This window comes from Kalmanozyma brasiliensis (assembly GCF_000497045.1).
Source record: "Kalmanozyma brasiliensis GHG001 unplaced genomic scaffold PSEUBRA_SCAF2, whole genome shotgun sequence".
In the NCBI taxonomy this organism is placed as follows: Eukaryota; Fungi; Basidiomycota; class Ustilaginomycetes; order Ustilaginales; genus Kalmanozyma; species Kalmanozyma brasiliensis.
The window spans coordinates 1189332-1214539 of record NW_015961959.1 but is presented as its reverse complement, the minus strand read 5'-3'; the positions used below and the strand labels follow the sequence as shown (position 1 = coordinate 1214539).

At 57.6% G+C, this 25208-nt stretch overlaps 10 protein-coding genes across 10 annotated transcripts; 4 read left to right on the top strand and 6 right to left on the bottom strand.

Annotated features, from left to right (window-relative positions):
• Positions 1-1730: 1730 nt before the first annotated feature.
• PSEUBRA_003005 (Crotonase superfamily) lies at positions 1731-3062 on the bottom strand (the record flags this gene model as incomplete). The annotated part of the gene is made up of 2 exons (XM_016437384.1): positions 1731-1906; positions 2294-3062. 2 exons carry the CDS (start codon positions 3060-3062, stop codon positions 1731-1733), a joined length of 945 nt encoding a protein of 314 aa, XP_016292873.1.
• A 320-nt stretch (positions 3063-3382) lies between these two features.
• Positions 3383-3956, top strand: PSEUBRA_003004 (Rhodanese-like domain protein; the record flags this gene model as incomplete). The annotated part of the gene is made up of 2 exons (XM_016437399.1): positions 3383-3550; positions 3621-3956. 2 exons carry the CDS (start codon positions 3383-3385, stop codon positions 3954-3956), a joined length of 504 nt encoding a protein of 167 aa, XP_016292872.1.
• A 94-nt stretch (positions 3957-4050) lies between these two features.
• PSEUBRA_003003 (ERG2/sigma1 receptor-like protein) lies at positions 4051-4862 on the bottom strand (the record flags this gene model as incomplete). Its single annotated transcript, XM_016437381.1, has 2 exons — positions 4051-4350; positions 4440-4862. The coding sequence occupies 2 exons, from the start codon at positions 4860-4862 to the stop codon at positions 4051-4053; spliced, it is 723 nt and encodes a 240-aa protein (XP_016292871.1).
• A 578-nt stretch (positions 4863-5440) lies between these two features.
• PSEUBRA_003002 (uncharacterized protein) lies at positions 5441-5932 on the bottom strand (the record flags this gene model as incomplete). Its single annotated transcript, XM_016437387.1, has 1 exon — positions 5441-5932. The coding sequence occupies one exon, from the start codon at positions 5930-5932 to the stop codon at positions 5441-5443; it is 492 nt and encodes a 163-aa protein (XP_016292870.1).
• Positions 5933-6310: 378 nt separating this feature from the next.
• PSEUBRA_003001 (DNA mismatch repair protein, C-terminal) lies at positions 6311-9229 on the bottom strand (the record flags this gene model as incomplete). The annotated part of the gene is made up of 1 exon (XM_016437380.1): positions 6311-9229. The coding sequence occupies one exon, from the start codon at positions 9227-9229 to the stop codon at positions 6311-6313; it is 2919 nt and encodes a 972-aa protein (XP_016292869.1).
• A 448-nt stretch (positions 9230-9677) lies between these two features.
• PSEUBRA_003000 (DNA-directed DNA polymerase, family B, multifunctional domain protein) lies at positions 9678-14753 on the top strand (the record flags this gene model as incomplete). Its single annotated transcript, XM_016437389.1, has 1 exon — positions 9678-14753. One exon carries the CDS (start codon positions 9678-9680, stop codon positions 14751-14753), a length of 5076 nt encoding a protein of 1691 aa, XP_016292868.1.
• A 53-nt stretch (positions 14754-14806) lies between these two features.
• Positions 14807-16666, bottom strand: PSEUBRA_002999 (Major intrinsic protein; the record flags this gene model as incomplete). The annotated part of the gene is made up of 1 exon (XM_016437375.1): positions 14807-16666. One exon carries the CDS (start codon positions 16664-16666, stop codon positions 14807-14809), a length of 1860 nt encoding a protein of 619 aa, XP_016292867.1.
• Positions 16667-18426: 1760 nt separating this feature from the next.
• On the top strand, positions 18427-18945 carry PSEUBRA_002998 (Target SNARE coiled-coil domain protein; the record flags this gene model as incomplete). The annotated part of the gene is made up of 2 exons (XM_016437405.1): positions 18427-18790; positions 18881-18945. The coding sequence occupies 2 exons, from the start codon at positions 18427-18429 to the stop codon at positions 18943-18945; spliced, it is 429 nt and encodes a 142-aa protein (XP_016292866.1).
• A 1469-nt stretch (positions 18946-20414) lies between these two features.
• On the top strand, positions 20415-21578 carry PSEUBRA_002997 (uncharacterized protein; the record flags this gene model as incomplete). The annotated part of the gene is made up of 1 exon (XM_016437404.2): positions 20415-21578. One exon carries the CDS (start codon positions 20415-20417, stop codon positions 21576-21578), a length of 1164 nt encoding a protein of 387 aa, XP_016292865.2.
• Positions 21579-21710: 132 nt separating this feature from the next.
• On the bottom strand, positions 21711-23321 carry PSEUBRA_002996 (uncharacterized protein; the record flags this gene model as incomplete). The annotated part of the gene is made up of 1 exon (XM_016437374.1): positions 21711-23321. One exon carries the CDS (start codon positions 23319-23321, stop codon positions 21711-21713), a length of 1611 nt encoding a protein of 536 aa, XP_016292864.1.
• Positions 23322-25208: the final 1887 nt, after the last annotated feature.

Genomic DNA, 25208 nt, shown 5'->3' with positions numbered 1-25208 from the left:
TATCTAGGACACAATGAGGGGCGGAGAAGGGCGAGCTCGAGGGAGGCTTGCGTTGTTGGACGTAGGCGAGACACGGCCGCTCGATATGCACACCAGCTCGAGGGCCGAACGGAGGGCCGCGGAATGGACTGACTGGTCTGGACCTCGCGGCGACGGAGGGAAGGGATGGTGAGGATGCTGAGGGGGGAAAAGGAGGCGGCTGAGGATGCTGTTTCTAGAAGGAAGAGAGAAGGCGAGTGAAAAGCCGTGATTCGAGACAAGTGGTGAATGAAGGTGGCTGGTCAAGGGCAGTTTGGCCTCGTTTCGACGGATATGGGAAGACGAGCTCACGTCAAAAGCGCAAGAGGCGTCCTCAAGCCACGCACACGCATCTCGCTTCAGTAGCGCACAGAGCAACCTTGCGACTCTGCCTGCCTCGAGTCGAGATTTGCAGCAGCACGAGACCCGAGCCAGCCTCGAAAGGCGCTCGATCTTCCCGCCTTTGCCTCTTCTCGGAGCATCGCAATCACCCTTTCAAGCTATCACATTTCTCACGGGGTGCTACGGAATGGTGCCGACAGCCGGTTGTGAAAGGCCAAAAAAGTGAGGTGGAGGCCATGGAGACAAAACCAAAAAAAAAGTGAGGCAGCAGAGAAGCACAAGCCTAAAATCAAAGCTGATGACTGCAGCTTCGGATGAGATCCGCAGACCCTTGGCGGGAATCGAGAGCCGGGCGACGCCTTTTTAGCTGCTTCCGGAGTTGGAATTTTACTTGCTTCAAATTTTAAACAAATGGAATTTCCGACGTGGGTTGCAGGCCGTGAAACATGGCTGCTGCCTTGGACGCATAGGCCATCCGCTTGTCGACACTGCTTGAGTCAAGAGCTCCTGTCTCTGTTGCGGCAGGTCCGAGCCCGATATCACCACCTCGATCTTGTTTGACTGCAGGCACTTATGTTCAAAGCTACTGACGGCCAAAGCAGTCTTGACAGGGCGTCGTGTGGGGCGATGGGAAGGCAATCTTTAAATTTGACACGGCGACCCGCTGGGCTGACTGTTGCACGCCGCTTGCCGCTTTCGGAACGCCAAATTTGGATTTGGAGATGGATCGACGTCGGGCATCAGTCAACTGCATTTCGAGCTGGCTAGGATCTCCACTCCAACGCTAAGCGCTCTGCGTGCATGCAGGGTCGTCGCAAGGCTCTCTTCGTGCTCTCTGTCGTCGGCCGAGTACAGCTTCATGCTATGAAGCGGGGCTGAATGCCAATTCAATACAACCTGTCAAGATAGCGAGATCGAACTTTGCGCGCGGCTAGCTCGGTCTGGTGCAGACAACAAAGAGGATCCCTTCTGGTACAGATGTACGCGAGACAGACGGCGCTTGAGTAGCATGGCTCTGGTCTGCACAGACCTCTCGACCTATCTCGACCTGACGTCTCAGTGTAGAGGGCGATCGCGACAATTTGATCAACGAGCGGGGCGCCATCCATGGTGAGACACGAGGGTTTCACCACCATCGCTCCTTTTTCAGTCTAAGTAGCTAGTCTCGTTGGCCAAACACCGACGGTTTGTTTTCTCGGTTCTGCTGCGCGGTGCGCCTAGGCTAAGCGCAATCTGAAAAAGTGTCAAGTCTGGAACACAGCTTGCAGCCACGCCATCTCACCAACTTGCTGCGGGCAAGCGGCTGACCTGTGCCCGATTCAGCCTCGCACAATCGTGTAACACGATAAGCTTTGCATTTTCAACAGCGTCTACTCGCCGCGGTACACCGGCTCGCGCTTCTCTGCAAACGCCTTGAGCCCCTCTAGCCGGTCCTGTGTACCGAGGATCGTCTCGTAGCACTGTCTCTCAAAGTCTAATGCGGTTTCAGGATCCATTTGCTCGCCCTTGTCGATGGCCAGCTTTGCCGCTCGGATCGCGAGTGGGCCTGCACGAAAGACAAAAAGACAAGAATGTTAGAGTTGCTTCAAAATTCGACCCTTCCCTTTTTTCCATCGCCGCTTGCGGAATCGACACCTCCAACGCCGAAGCGGAGTTTTGCTCCTCCAAACAAAAGCCTGGTGTGAGGGGTGCCGGCTGCCATCCGCGTGCTGTATGCACTTCTGACGCCCACGCATGACCAGCTGGGGTCCAAAACATGCATGCGAGCAAGCTCGTACGACCTGGTCGACTTCCTCCATTCGACTGCGACGAGCGGAATAGCGGAACAGCGAGCGAGGCCTGGTTCCGAATTCCGCCCGACAAGGGAACAGCATCCAGTCCGGCCGAGACAGCGACGATGATGATGGAGGAGGGGGAGCAACATTGAACTTACCATTCTTCGCAAACGATCTTGCGAGCTGTACGCCCTTCTCAAAGGCAGCGGTACCCGCGCCTTCCTGGGCGACGATATCGACGAATCCGATCCTGCTCGCCTCGACGGCGTCGACCAGTTTGGCGCTGAAGATCAACTCCTTCGCTCTTGCGGGTCCGACAAGCCTGGTCATCCTGCTGGTACCGCCCGCTCCAGGGATGATCCCCAGCTTGGTCTCTGTGAGTCCGAGCTTGGTTGCTGCTGGTCCGGCGATGCGCAGGTCGCATGTGAGCGCCAGCTCCAGCCCACCCCCCATGGCCAGTCCGTCCAAACACGCGATCGTCGGCATCGGCAGCCGCGAGACATTCGTGAACACCTTTCGAAGGCCGAGCAGGAAGGCATCCACTTCCAGTTTTGACATCCCCTTGCGCTCCTTGAGGTCCGCGCCCGCACAGAAGGCGCCAGGTACCGAAGAGTGGAGCAGCAGCGTGCGAACCGTGCGTGAGGTGAAGAGGGACGAAATGTGCTCGTCCATTTCAGAGAGGAGCGCACGGGAGATGGCGTTCTTGGCAGGAGCACGATTGAGGGTGAGCACGGAGATGTGCTCGTCGTAGGGCGAGGTCGAGGAGAGCTCGGATGAAGCGATGTCCGAAAGCGGTGTCAGGGTCGCGAGCTGGTCAGGAGAGGTTGAGTAGCTGCGAAGGGCACGGCTGGAGAAAGCTGGGCCTGAACATCGCAGCGGCGTGACGATGGGGCCCGCTCTGGATGCGATTGGCCTTAGCGACAGCATCCTGTTTTGTGTCTGCCCAAGTCGATGATGGTGACGTGAAGTATTGATGTCGAGAGAGACAATGTCGAAGGATGAACCGGCGCAAGCGTTTACCCCGCAACCAACACCGCTGGCCCGAGCTTCAACCGGCCCACGCGTTCCAAGCCGAGACCGCTACATCCGAGATCTTCTTGACGTCTTGATTCGCGAATCGGGTGGCGCTCTCGGCCAGATCGGGAATTTGAAAGTCGTTCGAGGTTTGACCACCATCTTCCTCGATGCAGATCAGTTCGTGCCCCTTTGCGGGCCACAACCATCTCGACACAGCGCATACACCAAACATGGCGACAGACGAGCATCCGATTAACACGAGCGATTGGTGGAAGGTGTATGGCGAGCCCAGCACCAAGCCAGGCGCCATTAGCGTCGATGAGCTCACTGCTTGGTACACCGACAAGACGCCCGGAAAGGACTTTGTCGTTGTCGACGTACGACGCTCCGACTGCGACGTGAGTGGCAGGCCTACCGTAGACAGCATGCTCGCCCCCTACTGACAAATTAAGCTCTTTGCTCGTCCAGTACATCCTTCCCGGCGCAATCAATCTGCCAGCTCACACACTGCCAGCAACACTTCCAATCCTCGCACCGATGCTCTCGACGGTGCCGAAGCTAGTGTTCCACTGCAATTCGAGCAAGGGCAGAGGCACGCGGGCAGCCGGTTGGGTAGCCGATGCACTCGTCAAAATGCACGTTCAGTCAGGTGCATCGGAAGAGCAAGCACAGCAGAGCATCGCGCAGCAGGTCCTCATTCTCACTGGCGGCGTCATTGCCTGGACCGAGAAGCACGGCAAGCGTACACTCGAGACCAGGGGTCAGCCGTGGGATGGCAAGTCCTTGTCCGCCATTCCGCTCTAATGCCATTGCGACGGATATGCGCCAGGCGCTGGATTGATCATCTACCTGTCTCTTGTCGTGGCCTGCATGCCCTCTATATGGTGACGAGGGACGCTCAGAACTTGCCAATGAGCAAGTTACCAACCATCTCTCGCGCGGTGATCCAGACCGTGATGCCAAAGGTGGGCAGGTCCAGCGTCGAGCTGAGCACGTCTGCCAGACCGAAAGGCAGCATGGGTGGGATCCAACCCTGCGCCAGCTCCAGCGCCCAGCAACCGTCCTCGGGCATCATGTACTGCTTGACCGTGCCGCGGCGGAGGTGGTGGACCGATCCGGCGGGATAGTGCTCTGCTTTGAGCGCTCCAGCCGGGAAGGCGTACTGGTTGCCAGTGAGGATGTTGAAGTAGTCGTCGGCCTGTGTTTGCATACAGAATGCATCCAATTTCATGATCAGTATTCAGTCACAACCTTCAGAGATCGCTTGAGTGGCCAAGGTGAGCTTACCGTGTGTCGTCCCGTGTGACCCTCGGTGCCCACAGGCGTGCCAAAGAAGATCAGATACTCGGTCACCGAAGCGTGAATGATGAACATGCTCCCCATCGCACCACCGGCATTGTTGAACATCCACTCGGACTCGACGCTGAAGTGGTTCTTGTTGATGTACGGTGCGGTCTTGGGGTCGGCCCGGAGGTCGTTGAGGATGTCGTCAAAGATGGCGGTAGCATTGCCGGGATGCTTGGCGACGGCGGTCGAGGCGATTTGGTAGATCTGCTTGTTGTCAAAGATGTAGAAGCTCGAGCGTATCGAGTCGAGCGCTGCGATGAGGGCGATGAAGCCGACGAGGAGAGCAGAGAGCACCACCCAGCCGCGTTTGGGTGCGACGCTGCCAGCTGCAGGCTTGTTGCTGCGAGGTCGATGGGTGGCCATGGCGAAGACAGAGCAGGGTCGGTGAGCGGAAAGAAGAAGGGTGAGAGGTGAACGACGAGGGAGACCGCGTAAAGACTGTGATGAGCACCAGGATGTGGTTGTTGGAAGAGAGGATGTGGGTCGAAGTGTTGCTCTCGTCCTTTCTTCTTGCTCATTCCGAAGGAACGAAACACGCGCGCCGGTTGAGCAACCGGAAATCGGACCATTTTTGCTCCTCCAAAAACGAAAAGTCAGACCACATTGTGAGCATGCCAAGCATCACATGCACGACCACATGGCCATATTGTCGAGATCCATGGATATGCGCTCCGAGCTAACGCACTATCGCCTCTTGGCTGCGGTCAACAGCTTGCACGTCCGAGGTACGCTGTGCAAGCCAGTCCATATCGATCGTGCTCAGCAACCTAAGAGATGTACGATATCAATTATAGGGAAAAAGCCAACGAAAAATAATGCGATGCGAAAAACGAGGTACGAAAATCTATATGAAAACACGACGAGAGATAAGGAGGGAGCGACCGTCGATGGTGCCGCCATGATCGAAGGCTTTACAGCCGGGACCGAGAGATCTGAGAGGCTCAGAGCTCGTCGTGATCATCGTGGCCATTGAAATCGGTATCATCGTGCGAGAAGTCCTCGAGGCTCATGAGACCCGACCCTTTGCCGTGGACCAAGCTGTCGATGCGGATGTTGAGCTGCTTCGCTCGTTTGCGCAGGGCGTCTCTTGTCCTCCAGAGCTGCTGCAATTGGGACAGGAGTTGCTTTTTGCGACTCGCAGCATTGACGTCCTCAACAACCACAAAGTCGTCGTCTGCTTCATCCTCTGAGGCGGAGAATCCGTCGTCTTGTTCGCGCCTGGCCCGGCGTCGTGTGGGGTGTCTCTGTGATGACGCAGGTGCTGAGAAACGAGCGAGTTGCTTCTCGATCTTGTCTTGCTCCTCGTCGAGAAATTGCAGCAGGTCGTAGATTTCGCGACGGTAGTCGGGCATCGATTTGCGCGGGTCGAGCACGTAGTCGTCCGACGTTATCGGTGGCATGCTGAGCACGGCAGCATGGCTCATCGTCGTCATCTTGGCGGTTGCGACAGGGTGAGTCGGGATATATGTTGTGGACGGAAAGAAAAGACGTTCACGACACGCGAATGACGGCAGATTGGGTTGAGTCTGCCGAGCTCGTCTGACGTTGGCCTGAATGACACTCGGCCAAAGGCGGAACGCAATGGAATCAGACGCTGTTGCTCCTGACGAGAGCCTTCGCAACAACTGCAGGGTTGAGATGCCAACTACTGCCATCTGGAGCTTCTTTTTGCGATTTCACGAGCCAAAAGCCACACCGCGGCTGCAAGGTCGGATACGCGCTGCTGCGACCCGCAAATCTGGACCCTTTCTTTCGGGTTCTCACCTGAGATAACGACATTTTTGGCATGTGATGTGAGATTGGGCATGATGCTATCGAAGACGTTGAGCAACCTCATTCCAAGTGGGTTCCGTATCCTCCTCCCTTTTGCCTCCTTGTCCTGCGGCATCGAGCGTCTTGAGGCATGCCAGGTGACGCATCGTCGGACGTCCGTGTGGGCAATTCCATGGCTGTTCGATCGTACCCATGTTGGTGAGGACGGCGCTCATCCTGCTCTTGTTCAAGGCAGTGCCGATCATGATCGACTTCCGGCAGGCTCGGCTGGCAAACATGGCCCTTGCCCGGCTACATCGGATGCCTCGAGCTGCTTCCGAGCCTGCTGTGGTGTCTCTGAGCAGATACAACAGCTCCTCGAGATCCTTGACGCCAAAGACGGTACCTTTGCTGATAGGTTGAGCTACCAGCTTGACTCGGGTCCCAGGAAGTCCGCTTTCGGATACGGCCACCTCGAAGCCGTTCGAGAGCAGCGTCGCCTGGTGCTCGATCGCAACCAGCTCGTCAGACGCAGACAGCTCGAGGGGTCGTGGCACAATGAGCTTCTGCGAACGAATCTGTGTCGTAAGCTGAAGCGTCTCGAAGTTGAACTTTTCATCCGAGGCGTGTTGGTCGACGATGAAGAGATCGTCCATCTCGTCGGTGGAGGCGTCGGGTTGGGTTCGACGCCGGGCGATGATGAAGCCCAGGTTGAACTGGCCGATGACATTCATGGTGGAAAAGTCCTGCTTGTGGATCACGCGAGAGAGGGCTCGCTCGACTTGGGCCTCGTCCGCATTGCCGACGCCGGCACCTTGAAGCAGCTCCTCGTCTCCGGACAGAGGAAGGTACCGGGGCTCTGCGTCCGATAGGGAGAGGGCCAGCTTCCGCGTTTGCAATCTTTCCTGGAGATGGCTCATGTCGAATGGGACTGCGTCCTCCTCGACGAGCCCCTCGCTATCCGCAGCGACCTCGTGCATCGCGGCCAGCTTGTTGGACAGAGGCTCATCAGCTTCCTCCTCGGCGAGCTCATCTGCCTCGACCGCTGGCGGATCAGATGCCAGCTCGTCCTCTGACGAAGAATCCATTGCTTCGGGATTCACCGACATTGACCCGGACTCGTCGTGGTCATTGCTAGCCGCCATCCGAGTCGAGACGGGTAAATCGCCTTCGACCTCCGTACCAGGTAGCGCAAATGTCCGTAGCGAGGCCAAGACAGTCCTGGCTTGGTCACGCGATCGATTTGAGTCGGCAGCGTCCTGCCGGTCTCTCTGATGCAACGGCGACGCTGTTGTGAGACGCTGCTTTTTGCTGGGAGAAGTATCAGACATGTCGCCGTGATCGCGCTTTGACGACTTCGCATCTGGAGCATCTGCTTCGGGAGCGAGGGGCGCGGGCACGTCCGGTTCGCTGTCATCCTCGTCCATAGCTTCCTCGCGCTCTCGGCGTGGAATCGGTGGAAGGCTGTTCGAATCTTCGCGATACTCGAGATGGTGATTGTCAGAGGTGGTGCGGTGTGTTCGTGGCACCTCATGGTCATCCTGATCGCCGTTTGCTCGTTCGACAGGCTCGACGTCCTCTTCTGCTTCCTCGTCCTGCTGCATGATCGCCCGGAGCTCGTCTTTATCCTGTTCGAGGTCGTCTCCGTGGTTCGCAGCAGAGTCGAGGTCCTCGTTCTCGTTTTCAGCTGCATGGTGCTCCTCGGCCTTCCCGAGAAACGTGCTGAGTTTGGACTGTGCACTCAAGCTTGTCACGCCGCTCCCATTCCGGAGCGAATGGCTGGCTCCATTGACGAGAAATGTGGCTCTGCTGGGCGCAAAGAGCTCCTCGAGGGCCTCCTTGACCTTCTCGATGAGCCGGCTCTCTTCGTGCAAGAAGATGGTTCGCTTGTCTGGGCTGACATTGACATCGTAGGAGTCTGTCGGCAGCCTGAAGTCGGCAATGACAAAAGGAAAGTGATTCGAGTTGAACGACTTGTACACCTCGTTGAAGGCTCGACTGACCCGACCGGCTTCCCACGGCCGACCATTGATGTAGAAGAATTGTCGATCGGACGATGTGCGACCGGACCCGTAGACTGGCTTGCTGATCAGACCGACGACCTTCACGGTGGACGTCTCCTCGCGCTGTGCAGTGGATCCGTCGCCGTCACCGTCTTCACTTCCTGCTGCACTTTGAAGGAGCCTGCCGCGAGACCGTGCGACGGAAAAAGTGAGCTCGAGGTTGAGCGGCATCAGCGTAGGAGCGACCTTGGCACCAAAGAGAGCCGAGACGTTGGCAGTGAGATAGTTGTCGGCGCTCGACGAGTTGACGCTGAACTGCGGAGTCTTGCGACCGCCTGCTGGGGTATTTGTCGTCGTCCATCGCACTCCTTTGGTGACGAGCGCGTACGCCTGGAGCAAGTTCTGTGCTTTGGTGTACTCGCGCTTGAGGTTCTTCTCGAACTCTTTCCTTCGCACCGGCAGCGTCTTGAAGAGCCCTTCAATGGTGATGGTGGTGCCCCTCTGTCTTGCCGCCCTGCCTGTATCGCTTTCCACCTTGCCCGATCGAGCAAAGTGCAGGATGGTGCCCATGGGTGCTTGCTCTGAAGTCGCTGTGTGGATCGTCACTTTGGCCAGAGCGCACAAGGACGACAGCGCTTCGCCTCGAAATCCAAATGTTCGCACCAGAGCAAGATCAGAGAAGGAGCTGAGCTTGCTGGTGTAGTGTTTGAGGGCGACAGAGGTGTAGTTGGAAGGATCGATGCCGGTGCCATTGTCGACCACCTCGAACGAGTCGGCGCCGTAGTCTCGAAAGTGGATGGCAATGTTGGTGGCAGAGGCATCGAGTGCGTTCTCGATGAGCTCCTTGACCGCAGTCTGCAGGTCGAGCACGACTTGTCCGCTGGTGATGCGGTGAACATCCCGGGTCGGGATAGCGCGGATCATCGAAGTGGCGCCATCAGTTGGCGCAGCGACGCCGTCTTGAGCACTCGTCATGTCGGCTTTGTGTGGAGGCTCATGGTGAGAAGCAAAGAGCTCTTGCAGTGGGATCCAGTTACGTCTGCGGCCCGAGATGAAGCTGCAATGATGGCTGAGTCAATGAAGTGTCACGGTGGTTGTCACCTTCTTCGCGGCAACGAAGGTCGAGTGGAGCCGATTGGACCCTGATTTGGCGTAAAGCACAATCGCGTACCGCGTCCTTTTCTCTGAATGTGTTAAGCCGTGCGCTGAGCCTCCACCTAGCGTCAAGCCCCGTCGAGGGTTGGACCCTGACGAGAACCAACTCAGCCTCCAACATCTTCGAGTCAGCTCCCTCACCATGACTCCTCCATCCACATCGCGATTCACATCGCCATGAAAGCAGGTCCGCAAGTCAGCTTCACAGCGGCCACTCAACGGGAACGATGAAGGGGCAGCTCTTGGGCTTGCTACACTCCCTTTCACCATGGCTGATCCGAACGGCGCGGATCACAGCGATGCCAAGCAGCAGCGGACGGAAAAGATCGACTCAGCTTCGTCGGATCCCTTCTTCCGTGTGCGTCTCATTAACATCGATCACGTCCTGACGATACCCGGTCCGCTCGATCGCACGCAATGCGCCTTCAATGCTGAGGGTCTCACCCTTCGCAAAGTGCCCATCCTTCGCATCTTTGGTGCTACGCCGGCAGGCCAACGCGTTTGCGTCCACGTTCACAATGTCTATCCCTACTGCTACATCCAGTACAAGGGCTCTCTCGACCCGGATGACGTGCTCAGATACATTCACAGACTCGGTCGGGAACTCAATGCTGCCATGGCCGTCTCCCTCCGCCGCAATCAGGACGACCCGGAATCCAACCAGTTCATCGCCGCGATCCACCTCTGCAAGGGTATCAACTTTTACGGATATCATGTCGGCTACGCCTACTTTCTCAAGATCTCGTTCGTAGACCCGGCCCACAACTATCGTCTTGCGGCCATTCTCGAATCGGGAGGCGTCATGAAGACCGTCTTTCAGCCTTTCGAGATCCACATCCGCTATCAGCTGCAGTTCATGCTCGACTACAACATCTTCGGCTGCGAGTATCTCGACCTGGACGATGTCCGATTTCGACTGCCCATCCCCGATGGCAGCTCAATAGCAAGCGATGAACCTTCGCCGCTCGACTTCCGAAGCAGGATCTGGAATCGCAACTCAATACCCTACGCCCACGTTCAGTCGGAAGAGGTCCACCGCGGAACTCATTGCGAGATCGAAGCGGATGCAAGCGCTCCTTGGATCATCAATCGCCGCAGACTCAAGCAAAGAGACATTCACAACCGCTTTGACGAGGTGCCAAACGCCTCGCCAAGCCAGAATATCCTCGTCCCCAGTCTGTCTGGACTGTGGGACGATGAAAAGAATCGACGCAGCGCAGCTGGGCTCCCGGCATCTATACCCACCGAGGATCCGACACGCGATCCACGAGCCTATGCAACGGGAGAATCACCAGCGTGGATGTCCGAGGATCGCATGCGACTCCTGCTCGAAAAGAGGCTCATTGACGAGAAGAATAAGACCCTGCCACGCGATCGCAATCCCAATCACTTCACTGAGCGACCCGGTCTGGACCAGTACATCATGACGACATTCGATGCTGTCGAGGTGTTTCACCCGTATCAAGATCAGATCCATGCCGCTGATCCCTACTCCCAGCGCACGGGTCCTTCTGCTTCCTCCAAGCTGTACGATTTGCATCATGCCATCTCGCAGTCGCAGCGTGTCGACTCGGATCACACCGACCCTACTCCATTATCGCAGCCAAAGGAGGAGGCGACGGACGACTTTGACTCGAAATTCTTCAGAAGCCAAGAGTTCAATCATCGACTGCAAGAAGCTGAGAAGGAGGATGTCGCAGCCAACACGGATCCGCCTTCAGATCAGGAAGACGACGTCCCTGATGCGGACGTGCCGGATCCAAACGACACACAGGTGGACGCTCCGGGAACGCCTCGCAAGTGGCAAAGGACCGAAAGCGCTCAGTCCAACTCAAACATGTCGACTGGCAGTACCTTCAGCAAAAGCCCCTCGTCCACACCGAAGAAGCGCCGACATGCAGAATTGCTCCCGGAGGATGCCATCACGCCCTCCGCGAGTCCTTCGTCCAGGCCGTCCAAAGAGTTCCACGAGGACAGCGTGCGCAAGTTCAAGCAAGTCAAGCACGATCGCTCGACGATCAGCACCAATGGCACGACGAGCACAATCGGTACAACCAGCACCAATGGGACCAACGGCAGTCGCTATGGACACGCCATGGAGTCTGCGCGTTCCACTAGGGTGCGATTCGCCGAGGCCTCGCCTTCGCCTTCGGAGCGTTCGAGGCGTTCAAGGTCTGACGCTGTTGAGAAGAAGACCAAAAGCGCGCCGAGCGCCTTGCTGGTCCCGTCCGATGGCGCACCTCGGAAACGACTGCTCACGTTCCACGAACAAGCTCCGTCACTGCGCACCGTGGTAGAGACCTTTTCGCTCTTCTCCATCGTACGGCAAGTCCATCCGGAGCCTTTCTTCAGCGATCCGAACGATGTGCCTGTTCGACCGAGAGAATATGCCGGACGCATGTTTCAGTTTCAGTCTCGCACTCTGCCCTATTTGCGCTCTTTCGAGCACTGGCACAAGGCTGTAGAGGAAGTTGCTCCGTCGCAGTCAGCCAAAACGGTGCGACGGCTCTACTGGCAGTACGGTCCTCCACCGCCCACCATGCTCGAGGCTCGGGCCTGGCGGCAGAAGGAAAAGATCGTCGAAAAGCAACGCTCCAGGCGACGACGTGCCCGGCTACTCTCGCAGATCGAGCGACTGACGCAGTCCAACGACTTTGGCTTCAAAATCTCGCAGCACAAGGCAACAACACTGGTGATGCGCGACAAACAGCACATGACTACGCTCGCGGTCGAAGTGCTCACAACGACGCGTGGCGTGCTGTTCCCAGACCCAGCATTCGATGCAATTCAGTCGATCATCTACTCGTTTCAGAACGAAGATGAGAATCTGCAGGACACTGGCAGTCGACCAGATCTTCGCACAGGCCTCATCATCGTCGCTGGAGAGGACATGAGCGTGGACCGTCTCGGACTCTCGCATCTGGCAGTCGAAGTGGTTGAGGACGAGCTGGAGCTCTTCAACACGCTTATCGACCTCGTGCGCGCCTTTGACCCCGAGATCATTGTCGGTTGGGAAATCCATTCCTCGTCTTGGGGCTACATCATCGAGCGAGCGAGCAAAGAGTACGACTTCGACCTCGTGCCTCAGATTGGACGCTCAATCGTCCACAACACCGGCCGAGCAGGTGGCAAGTCGGACAACTACGCATATACCCAATCGTCCGCCTTGCGCATCACGGGCCGTCACACACTCAACCTCTGGAGGCTCATGAAGGGCGAGCTGACCCTCAACCTCTACACACTCGAAAACGTCTGCTATCATCTGCTTCACCGTCGTATACCCAAATTTTCGCACCAGACGCTCACGCAGTGGTTCAAGTCGGGACGGGCCGAGCTCATCCGCAAGGCGATCCTGTATTATGTGGATATGGTCGAGCTGGAGCTCGAGATCATTGCCGAGTCCGAGTTCGTGCTGCGTACCGCCGAATTCGCGAGGATCTACGGCATCGACTTCTTTTCGGTCATTTCGCGCGGAAGTCAATTCAAGGTTGAGAGCATCATGCTTCGGATTGCGAAGCCGGAGAACTTTGTGCTCATCTCGCCGAGCCGGGCGCAGGTGGGCAAGCAGAACGCAGCGGAGTGTCTACCGCTCATCATGGAACCGCAGTCAGCGTTTTACAAGGGTCCGCTGATCGTGTTGGACTTCCAATCGCTCTACCCGTCGATCATGATTGCGTACAATCTGTGCTACTCGACTTGCCTGGGTCGCGTGGCGGGCTTCAAGGGTACGAGTAAGTTTGGTGTCACTGATTATGCGCCACCTAAAGGCCTGCTCAGTCTGCTGGAAAAGGACGTCAACATCTCCAGCAACGGCTTGCTCTTTGTCAAGCCGAGTGTGCGCAAGTCGCTTCTCGCAAAGATGCTCTCAGAGATCCTCGACACGCGTGTCATGGTCAAGGCATCGATGAAGGGCACCAAGGCGGACAAGGCGTTCCAACGCATTCAGAACGCAAGGCAGCTCTCGCTCAAGCTGCTTGCGAATGTCACGTACGGCTACACTTCGGCAAGCTTTTCGGGGCGCATGCCGTGCGTCGAGATTGCAGATGCGATCGTGCAGACGGGGAGGGAGACACTGGAGAAAGCGATGGATCTCATCAACGGCACGGAAGAGTGGGGCGCCCAGGTGGTCTATGGCGACACCGACTCTCTCTTCGTATACCTTCCCGGCAGAACCAAAGACGAAGCCTTCAAGCTGGGCAATACGATCGCTGACAAGGTGACTAGTCTCAACCCGCGACCTGTCAAGCTCAAGTTTGAAAAGGTCTATCTGCCCTCTGTCCTGTTAGCCAAGAAGCGCTATGTCGGCTTCAAGTACGAGACGCTCGACGAACGCGAGCCCGGTTTCGACGCGAAGGGAATCGAGACGGTACGCCGTGACTTCCACCCCGCCATTCAGCGGATGCTCGAAGCGTGCATCCGCATCCTCTTCCGCTCTCGGGATCTGAGCATTGTCAAGAGCTACCTCCAGCGTCAGTGGCGCAAGATCCTCGAGGGTCGCGTTAGCCCACAGGACTTCATCTTTGCCAAAGAAGTCCGGCTCGGGTCGTACAGCGACAAAGTAGCGCCGCCTCCAGGAGCAGCCGTGTCATCGCGGCGCATGCTGGCGGACCCACGGTCGGAGCCGCAGTACGGCGAGCGCGTGCCCTACATCATCTCGCAGGGTGAACCACGGGCCAAGCTGAACCAGCAAGCCGTGTCCCCGGAAGCCTTCCTCAAGAACCCACAGCTGCAGATCAATGCGCTGTACTACATCACCCGGACGATCATCCCGCCGCTGGCGCGCGTGTTCAACCTGCTCGGCGCCGACGTGGAGTCGTGGTTTCACGAGATGCCTAAACCCAACAATGCGTACTGGAACAAGCGGCCCACTGCCGCGCTGCTGTCCGCTGTCCTAGCCCAACAGTCGGACGCTGTCGATGCAGATGCGCCATCATCGTCGCCAAAACCCTCCAGAAGCAGCACGGCGGTGACGACGCTCAACTCGCACTACGCAACCGAGACGTGTCTCCTTTGCTCCACCCGAACGGAGGCGCTCGTCTGCCTCGACTGCCGCCAGTCGCCCGGCGAGAGCATACACGCCGTCTCGGCGAAACTGCACAAGCTCGAGTCGCAGGCAAGCGCAATCGATCGCATCTGCTCGACCTGCGCGGGCATGGAGCGACCCGGCGCCGTCGAGTGCGTCAGCTTCGACTGCCCGTACACGTACCAGAAGGCGAGACTGGGCAAGAGCTTGGAGGATTCGAGTCTGGTTCATACGTACCTCTCGGGGCTGTTCGATTCGAAGGCGCAGAGGTCGGCTGCTGTTCAGGATGCATGGACTGGCATTGAGGATGGTGACGTCTGACTGGATGCGAGAAGAAGCAATGCAAGAGCTAGGAATACATGTGGTGGTAGCTTTCAAGCGGGACTGATGGCAGCAGGCATCTTGTCCTTGGACCCCGGACCGAGCGCCGCTGCGCCCTTCTTGGATTTCTTGTTGAGCGGCGAGTCCCCACCGGTGTAGATGAGGCCATCGTAAATGAGACATCCCATGATAGCACCGGAGCAGACGGCGATAATAGGCGTCCAGAGCCAGTACCACGCATTGAAGGTCCAGAGCAGATCGGGCGAGTAGCCAACGATATACAGCATCAATCTCGGGCCCAGATCTCTCGCTGGGTTGACCGCGTAGGCGGTCTGCCAGCCGAGACACGCGCCGAGACCCCAGACGAGCCAGAGCAGCACCAGGGGCGCCAGCCCGTCCGGCGGCGGCGTGTTGCTCGAATCGCCAATCGCCAAGATGACGATCAGCAGGATGGCGGACGCAAAGAATTCGTTGTAGAACGAGCTCATGCGTGTCGACGGCTGACGGAGGAATTCGGCTGGATAGGTGGTGAACAGTGCTGCAGTGGTCTCCGTCTGACCCGGGTCGACGATGCGGATGGGATTGACGTAGAGGCCGTAGACGCAGAGCGAGCCGACCAGACAGCCAAGGATCTGAGCGACGATGTAGACGGGCACCTTCTTCCACGGAAACTTGCGGAAGATCGCCAGCGCAATGGTTACCGCCGGGTTGATCATGCCACCCGAGATGCCACCAGCGACCCAGACACCCATGGCGACACCTACACCCCAGCCGAACGAGATCGAGAGGTAATCGCCTTTGGGTGCGGTGGGGTCGTAGAGCGCCGAGAGGGTCACTTGACAGTTGATGCCGTTGCCGAAGACCATGAGCATGAAGCAGCCGAGAAATTCGGCGAACGGCTCGCGGAACTTGTAGCGGATCGCGGCCCAGCGGTTGGGAAAAGCAAAGTCTGCATCATCGGACTCTTCGTCGGGGGAGTAGCCACGCTCGACTGGTTCAGGGTCCTTGACGACCTCGCCGTGCTGGTCGACGAACAGCGTGCCTTCGCTGCCCTTGCGGCCGTACTCGGGCTTTTGGTCGCTGTCGAGGGTCGTGATGTCTGTGGCGGCAGTACCCGTCTCCTTCGCCTTCTCGGAAACATCCTGTTCTGACCGGATCTCCTCTTGTGATTGTGTCGTCTGAGGCGGTTCGGTAGCAATGATCTCTTTGACATCTTCAATGTGGTCCTCAAAATGCTGTCTCTGCTCCAAATTTGCCTGCTGGACATGCTTCCTCAACTCCTCGGTCTGACCGCGATTGGCTTTCGCAAACTCTTCGTGAATCAGCTCGCGCAACTGAGAGAAGAGCTGCGTTCGCCCCTCCATTGTGTTGACGTCCATGCTTGCCCGATGTGCTCCAGCACTGCCGACAATGGAAGGAGACCTCGTGCCTGAGCCGTTGTTCGACTTGCGAGCCGCCTTCTCCGCCTTGTACTGACGTGTCTGCTCTTCGGTCGGGAAGGCGTGGCCGAGACCGATGCGGCCTGTGCTACGGTTGAGCTGCGCAGCGACGACGGGCGCGCCGGTGGTGTGACCAAGGGAGTAGGCGGGCTTGGTGACGGGTCGCTTGGCGTAGTGCTTGCCCGTCTTGGTGTCCTTGATCACTCCACCTGTGACCGGCTCGTGAGGTGCTACTTGGCTGAGCTGGTACAAGCGGCCTTGAGATGAGGAGCCGGCAGCATGGTCGGGAAGGTAGATGTGATGACCGGTGAGGTCAACCTGGCTGTTGTTGGCGCTGCTGGCTGCACTGCTGCAGTGGGGAAGACTGAGCTCGATGGGGACAGCGATGTCGGCGGCTGTTGGGAGTGGAGTGTCGGCGGTCATACTGGACCGCCGAGAACGATCACCGACCAGACTGGAGCGGCGAGAGCGCATGCTGACGAAGACCGATGTCTCGGCCAACGAAAGGTGTTGGCGGCTGTCGAGGGAAGAGGTAGGAGTCCCGCTGACAGAATGGATGTCAGGTGCTTGGAGGTACGAAGTGGGGGTTAATGCCCCTTGATATAGGAAGGAGGAGTCTCCCAGTGTTGGGAGTCTGGGGAGAGGCAGCACTCCGCAGAACAGGGACTCTAGGAGGGTCTCGCGAGAAGAGCCGAAGAGCTGTCTCGACAGGCTTAGATACCAACGCTCGAAAGGGAAAGGGCTGCCTGCTGGGCTGCCGAGCTAGCTGTTGCGATGCTTCAATCGTCTTGGGGGTCAAGAGTCAAGGAGAAGGGCCGCAAAGCCCTGCGTTGCCATCACATGGGCGGAGACGAGCGAAGAGGAAGCTCATTGGCGGCTGAGCTTCTGCCTTGGAGAGGACACTCTCGAAGATTTCGCCGAACATGCTCAACCTAGCGTGTGATCTTGCTAGCAGCCAATAGCATCACCTGTGCCTGAGTGTGTGAGCCGAGCGAGTTCAGGGTCTTGCTCGGCTTCCAGCGTCAAAGTGAGCGGGCCAGGTCCGAAAGCTGGAGCTGATGACGCTTCGAGGGGCAGTGTTCCTTGGCGAAGCAATACCTGAGGGGCAGCAACAGTCAGCTCAGCTTGTCCCTCATGACCAGCTTCCCACGCCGAGAACCAATGATGAAGCCACCAGCGTCCGGAAGAGCCGGTCAGACCGGCCAAAATTTTCCCACTGCAATCATCAGTCACCTTTTCCAGGGTCGGAAGCTGTCTCTTACCGCTGCCGAGGGCCCTTCACAGGTGCGTGACGCTTGGCGGTGACGAATTTCGGATGAACCATCCCGTAAGAATTGTGCATCCTGGATAAATTTCCGACCGAAACAAAGGAAAGCTCTTTCATGAATGAAGTCACGCACTCAGAAGAACGCTCGAGCGCTAGATTCAAGGTCCGGTCCATGCTATGAAAAGGTCAGAAGACAATGCATCGGCAGCTGGCCGAGTTGCCACAAAACTTTCGAGTCGATTCATGCGACGTTGCCTCTCATTTTCGTCCCAAGAGCCTTTCGGATCTTGGCGATTTTGCTACGAGAACAGCGTGGCCGCGCCAAGTCAGGGACGGTGAGAAGCAGTCGGCTGTACTCCGTTGGAAAGGTAAGACATAGAGAGGCGGCTGACGGACGTGGGAAGCAAGGTCGGAACGGCCGTACCAGTCGGCGTGGCCAACCGAGGACGTGCATCAAGCTCGTGATCAATCTCGCCGAGCTTCTTCCGTCTGGGCCACTTGAGGCACATCCACAAAGCACAAGACCGGTGACGCGACAGCGAACATGTCGAAGCAGGTCTCCTCCTTCATTCGACGGTCCCAAGGATGCTGCATGGCCGGCAAATCCCGAGAAGCTTTTCTTGCAGTGTACGCCAAGTCGAGACAAGTGTCATCGCCGGCGAATTTCTTTGCTTGCAGTCAGCAAAATTCTCCGGCCCACGCACTGTTTTTTGACATTCGCCGACCTAACAAACTTGTATATTTTCAACACCGACTTCCGACAGAACGACCTTCTCGCACGGACATCCAACGCACTTCTTCTCAGCATCCTGCGTACGCGAGATTCTCCCATGTTCAGCCTCTAGACAGCGCCATCCTACGGCAGCATCAGCGGCTTGCTAGTCATCTGCGACCTATCACCGAAGCTCAAGCAATGCAGTAACGCCAGAACAGCGTCGCAGCCATCAGCAGCGAGCGACACGTCAGCATGTCGAGCCCGGCGCCTCTTCCCCTCGACCACAACCCTTTCGCGGACGAGCCAGAAAGGGCCGACCACACGACGGATTCGGGCGCTCTTCATGGTGCAGCACGGAAGAATGGGAATGGCGGCTTCTCGGACGCCGAAATAGCCGGTCTTCAGGAGCAGCACTGGCAAGACCAAGATCGCCATCTCGACGCGCTCTCGGGCTCACTCAATCGACAACACGAGATGAGTCTGCAAATGAACGAGGAGCTTGACTTGCATCAAGAGCTTCTCGAAGAGTACGACCACCACGCCAACCGCACTGGACTGCGATTAGGAGGTGCCACGAGTCAAATGGACCGGCTGAGAGACAGTCTCAAGGATCATGGTGAGTGACCGACGGCGCTACCGCAGTACTTCGACAGCAAACGTACAACTGACACGCACCACTCACACATCTTGTCGTGGCGATGCACAGGTATGGTCTGGATGCTAGGCGCATTGATCGTGGCCCTTATTCTTCTGATCGCATTCTTCAAGTGACAAGGATCGCCCTCAACGCAAGATGTGTCGAGACATAACGCAGCCAAGCTACCGGACCCAGTCCGAAGGTCCCTTCCTTCGAGCTTCATTCCGACCTTCGACTTCGACTCAGCCAGCAAGTCCAGGATGAAGTCTTTCGTAGGGTTGCGTTGGTGTGATGCGACAGACCGTGATCGGGCTGACGCACACCCTGCGAATGGCCCGATCCGACGCGATTCGGCAGCGCACACAAACCCCAAGCCAATGCTGGACGCGCCGCTCCGAGCCGCTCCTCGCCATCTCCGTCGAGTGTTCAGCTCGATAGAGTCTCGACTCCGCGGAACACACCCTTCTGCGAGAGGTCCCGTTCGCAACCAGGCACAAAAGAGCTGTGTGGCTCGGCCCGATGCAGTGCAAGGGCTCAATGGAAGAAGAAACGTTGCCGGATCTCCTTCGTCTGACGACAGGGTTCACCGGCAACGAGAACAAGCTTCGCGGGCCAAGCCTATTTTCCTCGATTTCGTCATACAGCAGATGGCCTTCCGTTCGACGCGAGCCGCGCAGCAGTCAGACGCGCGATCTGAGGATGTTGCGAGCCGAACAGGACAGACGGGGACCCTTGTTCGCTTACCGCTTGGGTCTATCGCGGCTCCAACGCACAGCCCTAGCCAAGCGAAGTTTGGAACGGGTCAAGGTGACACCAACACACACACACGCGCCTGTTTTCCGCCGTGCAGCAGTTTTGCATCATCATGCCACTTTTTTCCCCGTCCCTTGGCTTGGCTCGTGTATCGCAGCCACTTGATCTGGAACCATCTTGAGTCAACTCAAACCAGTGCCTGAGTCAATCGTGGCCCGTGGCAGTGTTTTATTCGTCGTACCACCGTTGTCGAGGTGGTAAGAGCAAGCCTCTAAGTCAAAGATGGCGGCGGTGTCGGGTTGACAAGCCGTCATGGCTCAGTTTCAGTTGGAAGAGAGCGCGCAAGGGTATCGAACAACATCGTATGTTCAACCTCATGCACGGTTGCGTTTTTAGCCTTTGTCACCACGGCATCCCAAGCTTCGCGGCACTCGCTTCGCCCCTCGCTTACGTCCTTCTAGCGTAGCATTGGCCTGCCCCGCACTGTTCACGTTGCATCTCGCGCTTCACCCTGTGCTTGAACAATGGGAATGCAGAGCATTTCACGTAAGGGTCTTTTGTGTTGGTGTGGTGCGTGAATGAGACCGAGCACGGGTACGTCGTCCCAACTCCGATCTGTTCAACTGTGCTCCTGCAGCCAGGGGCCAAGATCCTGTCTATGTCGGAGTCCCTTGGTCCTCCTGCTCCTGATAGCTCTTCCTGAAGATCTGCGAACAGAACACTTGCTTCCACACCATCAGCACAGCTTCGATCAAAGCTACAGATACTTCAAAAGACCAACCTTTGGCGATCACGACTTTCCGTAAACGGCATCATCAGCATTTTCACACCGAATCATCGTATCACCAGCATGTCGGTAGCATCGCCTATGCCGTCCACGCTTCCGGGCATGCTGCCATCGGAAACGCAAGCAAATAGATGGCGTGGCTCTTGTACCCCATCTTCTTTCCGCATCGCCAAGCCAGCAGCATCTTCTGTACGAAAGGTGAAGAGGAAGCCGGTCCCGACCATCCCAGAGGAGCTGTTGCAGCAGCAGCCGGCCTCCAGCAGCACCGCGTCAAGTCCAACACCAGTCCTTGCAGAAAGGTCGAACAACAGTGAAACAAGCACAGCTGCATCTTCCAATCCAAGGCCGTCGGCAAATGCAAGTGCCCCACCGAAGACAACACAGCAGCCGCAGCGACAATATCTGCTCGACATTGACGCTCCCACCGCCTCGTCAAGGGCCTCAAGCTCTACCGACGATCCTGTCAAGCGGCTCCTGCGCTCAGCGAGCGTATCTGTCGGCTCGACCACCCGGCAGCGACGAGGACCATTGAAGTGGATGCAAGAGAAAGAAGAGCATACAGCAACCGCATCTTCGTCCTCCCCTCCTCCCGCTCGCCAACCGCTCGGTCGCAAGGGCAGCATCCTCAAGGTCTCCCTCCGACGCAACAAGCCTGAAGAGCCGCCTTCCGCAGCACTCACCATCTCTGGTCCGACCGACTTTGTCCATGTCAGCACGGGTGCCGACGAAGCCCCGTCCTCTCCTCGACGACCCAGCGTGACGTCCACCACACCGTCTCTTCGCATGTCTACGGCATCAACCTCGAGCGGAACATCTGTCGACACAGCCGACGACAAACCGCTCTACAACCTCGCAAGCGCGCAACCGTTGCGACCGCTCAAGTCCATCCGTCGGCCATCTCGAACCATCGCCGAAGAACCGCTGTTCACTTCTCCCGGTTCAACCTCCCCGCAGGACAAGAGGAAAGCCATCTACGCCACTCCAGGCAGTGTGCTGGCGCTAACGCCCGTCGCACCAAGACGCGCGAGGGGCAGGACGTCCGACGAGAGCGAGCCGGAACTCACCAAGTCCAGTTCCTCGAACGACGACTCCGACGATAGCAGATCCAGTTTGGGCTCGCTACACGAGTTCAGGCGCTTCTTGGACTTTGGTGATGACACCCGACACAAAGGTGGAGAGGAATGGACGTCCGGTTTGGGCCTCCCGATCGTGCTCGAGAAGTTCTAAGTCCCACTCAAACCTATACCCATCTCAGTTGCACAGAATGGATGATGTTCCCACAGAAGATTTGTATGATTTGTTCCGACTGATCTACAGTGAACATCTAGAAAAGGAGTGTGAAGGAGTGTGGGGTTGTCGTTACACGACTTTCGAGTGAGTGTCCTGGTCGTCGGCGAAAGCCCTTGGCACGGGTACGCGACGGTTGCTGTTCTCGGGTGCGGTGGCGGGTCTAGCAAAGTCTCTTGGCGACAGCAGCGGTTCGGGATAAGGCATCTCGGGCGTGCGCGGGAACCAGGAAGAGTTGGAGCCGCTCGTTCCCGCCCGCTGCAACGGCGCTGACATTCGCCCTAGAACGGGAACCGGTTCGAATTGGGTCTCCGTCGTCTGGGAGCACTCGCTCGTGAGCTTCGGAGGCCACTGACGCTGCATCTCGTGCAACTCCGGGTCCGGGTTGTCGGACGAATAGCGGGGAGAATTGGCGCCGGACGAGGCGCGAGCATCGACGTCCTCCGTGTGCGATACGGTGCCGACCGTGATGATGACGCCGTTTTCGAAGTCGGCGGGATCGTGGCGCGAGTGGTTGAACGCATGTCCGCGAGCGCCCCAGGAGATGCGCGTCGTCTTTTCCGGTCGCGTCACTTCGGCAGGCACGAACATGTGGGTCGTCCCCATGAGCTGCACGGCAGCGGCGAGCTGCTGCTGCTGGGGCGCGGCAGAGTTACGCGTGATGCTGCGACCCCGCGCCCCCGAGTTCTCCCCCGACGGCGTGTTGTCCGAGTTCATAATCTCGTTGACCCGGTTGGCGTTCTTGGACGTCACCTGCGACGCCTTCTTGCCCATGTTGCGAAAGGCCGACGCCGCGGCAATCGGCGGTACCGTAAACACCAGCGTCGTGCCCAGCGACTGATACGATGCGTTCTTGAAGGTAAAGTAGGTCGACATGTAGAAGACGTCAGTGAAGACTTGCAGCAGGTAGAAGTGGAAGCCTTGTCGAATGAGAAAGCCAGAGAGAGCTTGATCGGCCAGACCCGGGTGGAGAGCCTGTGGTCGTTTGAGCCTGAGCGCCGGCAGACCCCCGTCCAGCAGTCGATGCAAGGTAAGCAGCAGCAGGGTGAGGTCGAGGATCATGCTCATCACCTTGAAGAGGATGGCGAGGACGAGCGTGCGAACGTTGCCTCTTTTCGTATCGTATGCGCAAAAGCGTGTGCCAGGGATGCGGAACCCAGAGCCGTAGAAGGGGAAGCAGATGGTAGCGGTGCAGATGGCGACCGTATATAGGATCGTCAGCGGAACTACCACGAAACGCTTCCACGAGTATAGCGCCATGGTCCGCTGCACGAAAATCAGCGTCACCGCGAAGTACAGCAGCAAGTTGCCAATGGCAAACGCCCACGGCATCGCCACGCAGTCGTCCAGCTTGAGCGAAAGGAAGAGCACCACCAGCAGCAAGCAGGCCATCCCGCCGAAGCGGCAGTAGAAGTAGGCGAGACGCGAGATGCACTTGGCCGGATCCTTCCAGCCGGGCTTCCGCATGAGTCGGATGTCGAAGCGGATGTGATTCAAGAACTCCATGAAGGAGGCACCTAGGCAGAAGCACATGAAGATGAGGAGGATGAGGAACGACTTGCCGATCGAAGGCGGCAGGACGTTGAAGATGATCTGGGGCGTAGTGTCGAAGGCGATGTCTGTGTGTGGATGCGGCGAAATGACGAGGTTGCTGTCAAGCGCGAAGTGAGGTTGGACGGCCATGTTGACGAGGACTCGTAGGAGGCAAACGGCAGATGAAGGATGTAGAAGTGAACGATGGGAACGAATGACACGAAAGAGGGTGAGAGTGTGCTGGATATGTACGTGAGAAGCCGATAGGAAGGTCTCTACAGGGACAGGAGCCCAAGCCGGATGAGAGGATCAACGATGAAGGAATGAGTAGCTGTCAAGAAGATTGAGCCAAGGAAGGACGGGAGTGGAGAGCCGAACGTGGGAGCCACACCTTTGCATAAGCAGAGGACCTGATCTGCCTATATACCATCAGCTCGCGACATCCCTTCGCATCGGCGACACCTGTCACACGGCCGCTAAGCAGACAGACGTCACTTAGCCGTTAAGCAGACAGACAAGGTTCGGAAACGTCAAGCGGGCCTGCAGCTGTGCAGCGTTCGAGGATAGAGTGGCCAAGATCTCCCACCAAGCGAAGAAGGTACAAAGGGCTCTGCTGGAAGATGAACAGCAGAATGGCATTGTGCATTCACGCAAGCTAAAGAATGAGCGCATGATGGTGTAGGATCAGGCAGACATTGAAGCAGTCATTGCCCGTGATTGCCGAGACACTTTGAGCTTTTGCTGATCTTAGAGCGGTCATTGTCTCGAGTCCGACGTCAACGATGCGCAAGGTGAAGTGGGGCTGGCATTGAACAGCGGCTAAGGCTGCTTGCTGCACAAAGAAGGAATAGCTCGATAGCGAACAATGACAAACAATGAGGAGTGGGAGATCACAAAAATACAGATGCACCTGCATCGACACTGAGGCGAGCAACTAGACCTGTCATGGAGACAATCATAGCCGGTCAATCAACGCTACAGCAATGGTTCTCTAATGCGAGTGCGTGTCATTGTGAATCGCGTCTTGCACCGACAACCTCGAGCCCTCCGTGTAGGACAAAGGGACCTGCTGTGCTGTCACTGCCAGATCAGGCAAAGCACGACTCCATGAGCTGTCAAGCAATGCCAGCTGCAACACGACCGCTAGCAATGCTGAGCGATCAGGCTTCGTCCGCTCCGGTAGCATCGACGAAGAAGACACGACAAGAAACGCTCGGTCGAAAGTCGCTCCACGATCCACAGACGAACGGCGGGGCATAGAAGACTACCTCGAATCAACCCACCGTGCGAGTTCTGCAGGGGATGCGTCCAAAGCGGGAGGCCTGTTCGCGTGTTCGGCTCATCGAGCTCGTTTGCTCGAAGACGTCGAACGACGACTGTGGAGGGGCCTGTCGATGAGGACCGATGACAGGCCACTGTGCCTAGGTCGAAGGGAAATTGTGGAACTAGGAAGTGCGGCAGCAAGCGCTTCACAAGAGTCGCTGAACCCAGGCAAGCGATGCCACGCGTGTTGGGTGCCTGTCCGATGTGTGCTCGGCTGCCGATACGCGAGACGATCACGTTCCTTAGGACTCCTGGACGAGAACGGAATGTTCCATGGATCAGAGAGCGGCATTCGGCGAGGTCTGAGCTCGTCATGGACCGTATCCAGGCTGACGGCTCTCGACCGGCAGCCGCAAGCTCGAGCGCAATGGGAGACAGACGATCCGAGCTAACAGCAAAGGTTTCGAGGGCCCAAGCGGTGATGCCAAAACAGGGAACCACAAGAGCCGGCGTTGCGTTGCCGGTCCGTTGCCTTCTTATCCCTGTGTGGGCACGGTGATATCATCGGTAGCAGAGGGGCGCTTCACGCGTGGCCAACATGCTGAATGCCTCCCGACCGTGCTGTTGCAAGGTCAACCAGGCTGCGGCGTAGCAGGACTGCATGTCGACAAGCCCTACGATAGGTGCCAGACCATTCAGGAGTGCAGATTGTACGCAGATGATTGCTAGACTCCACCACGAACAAGAGACAGCCTGCGCTACGCCGTTCCGCTC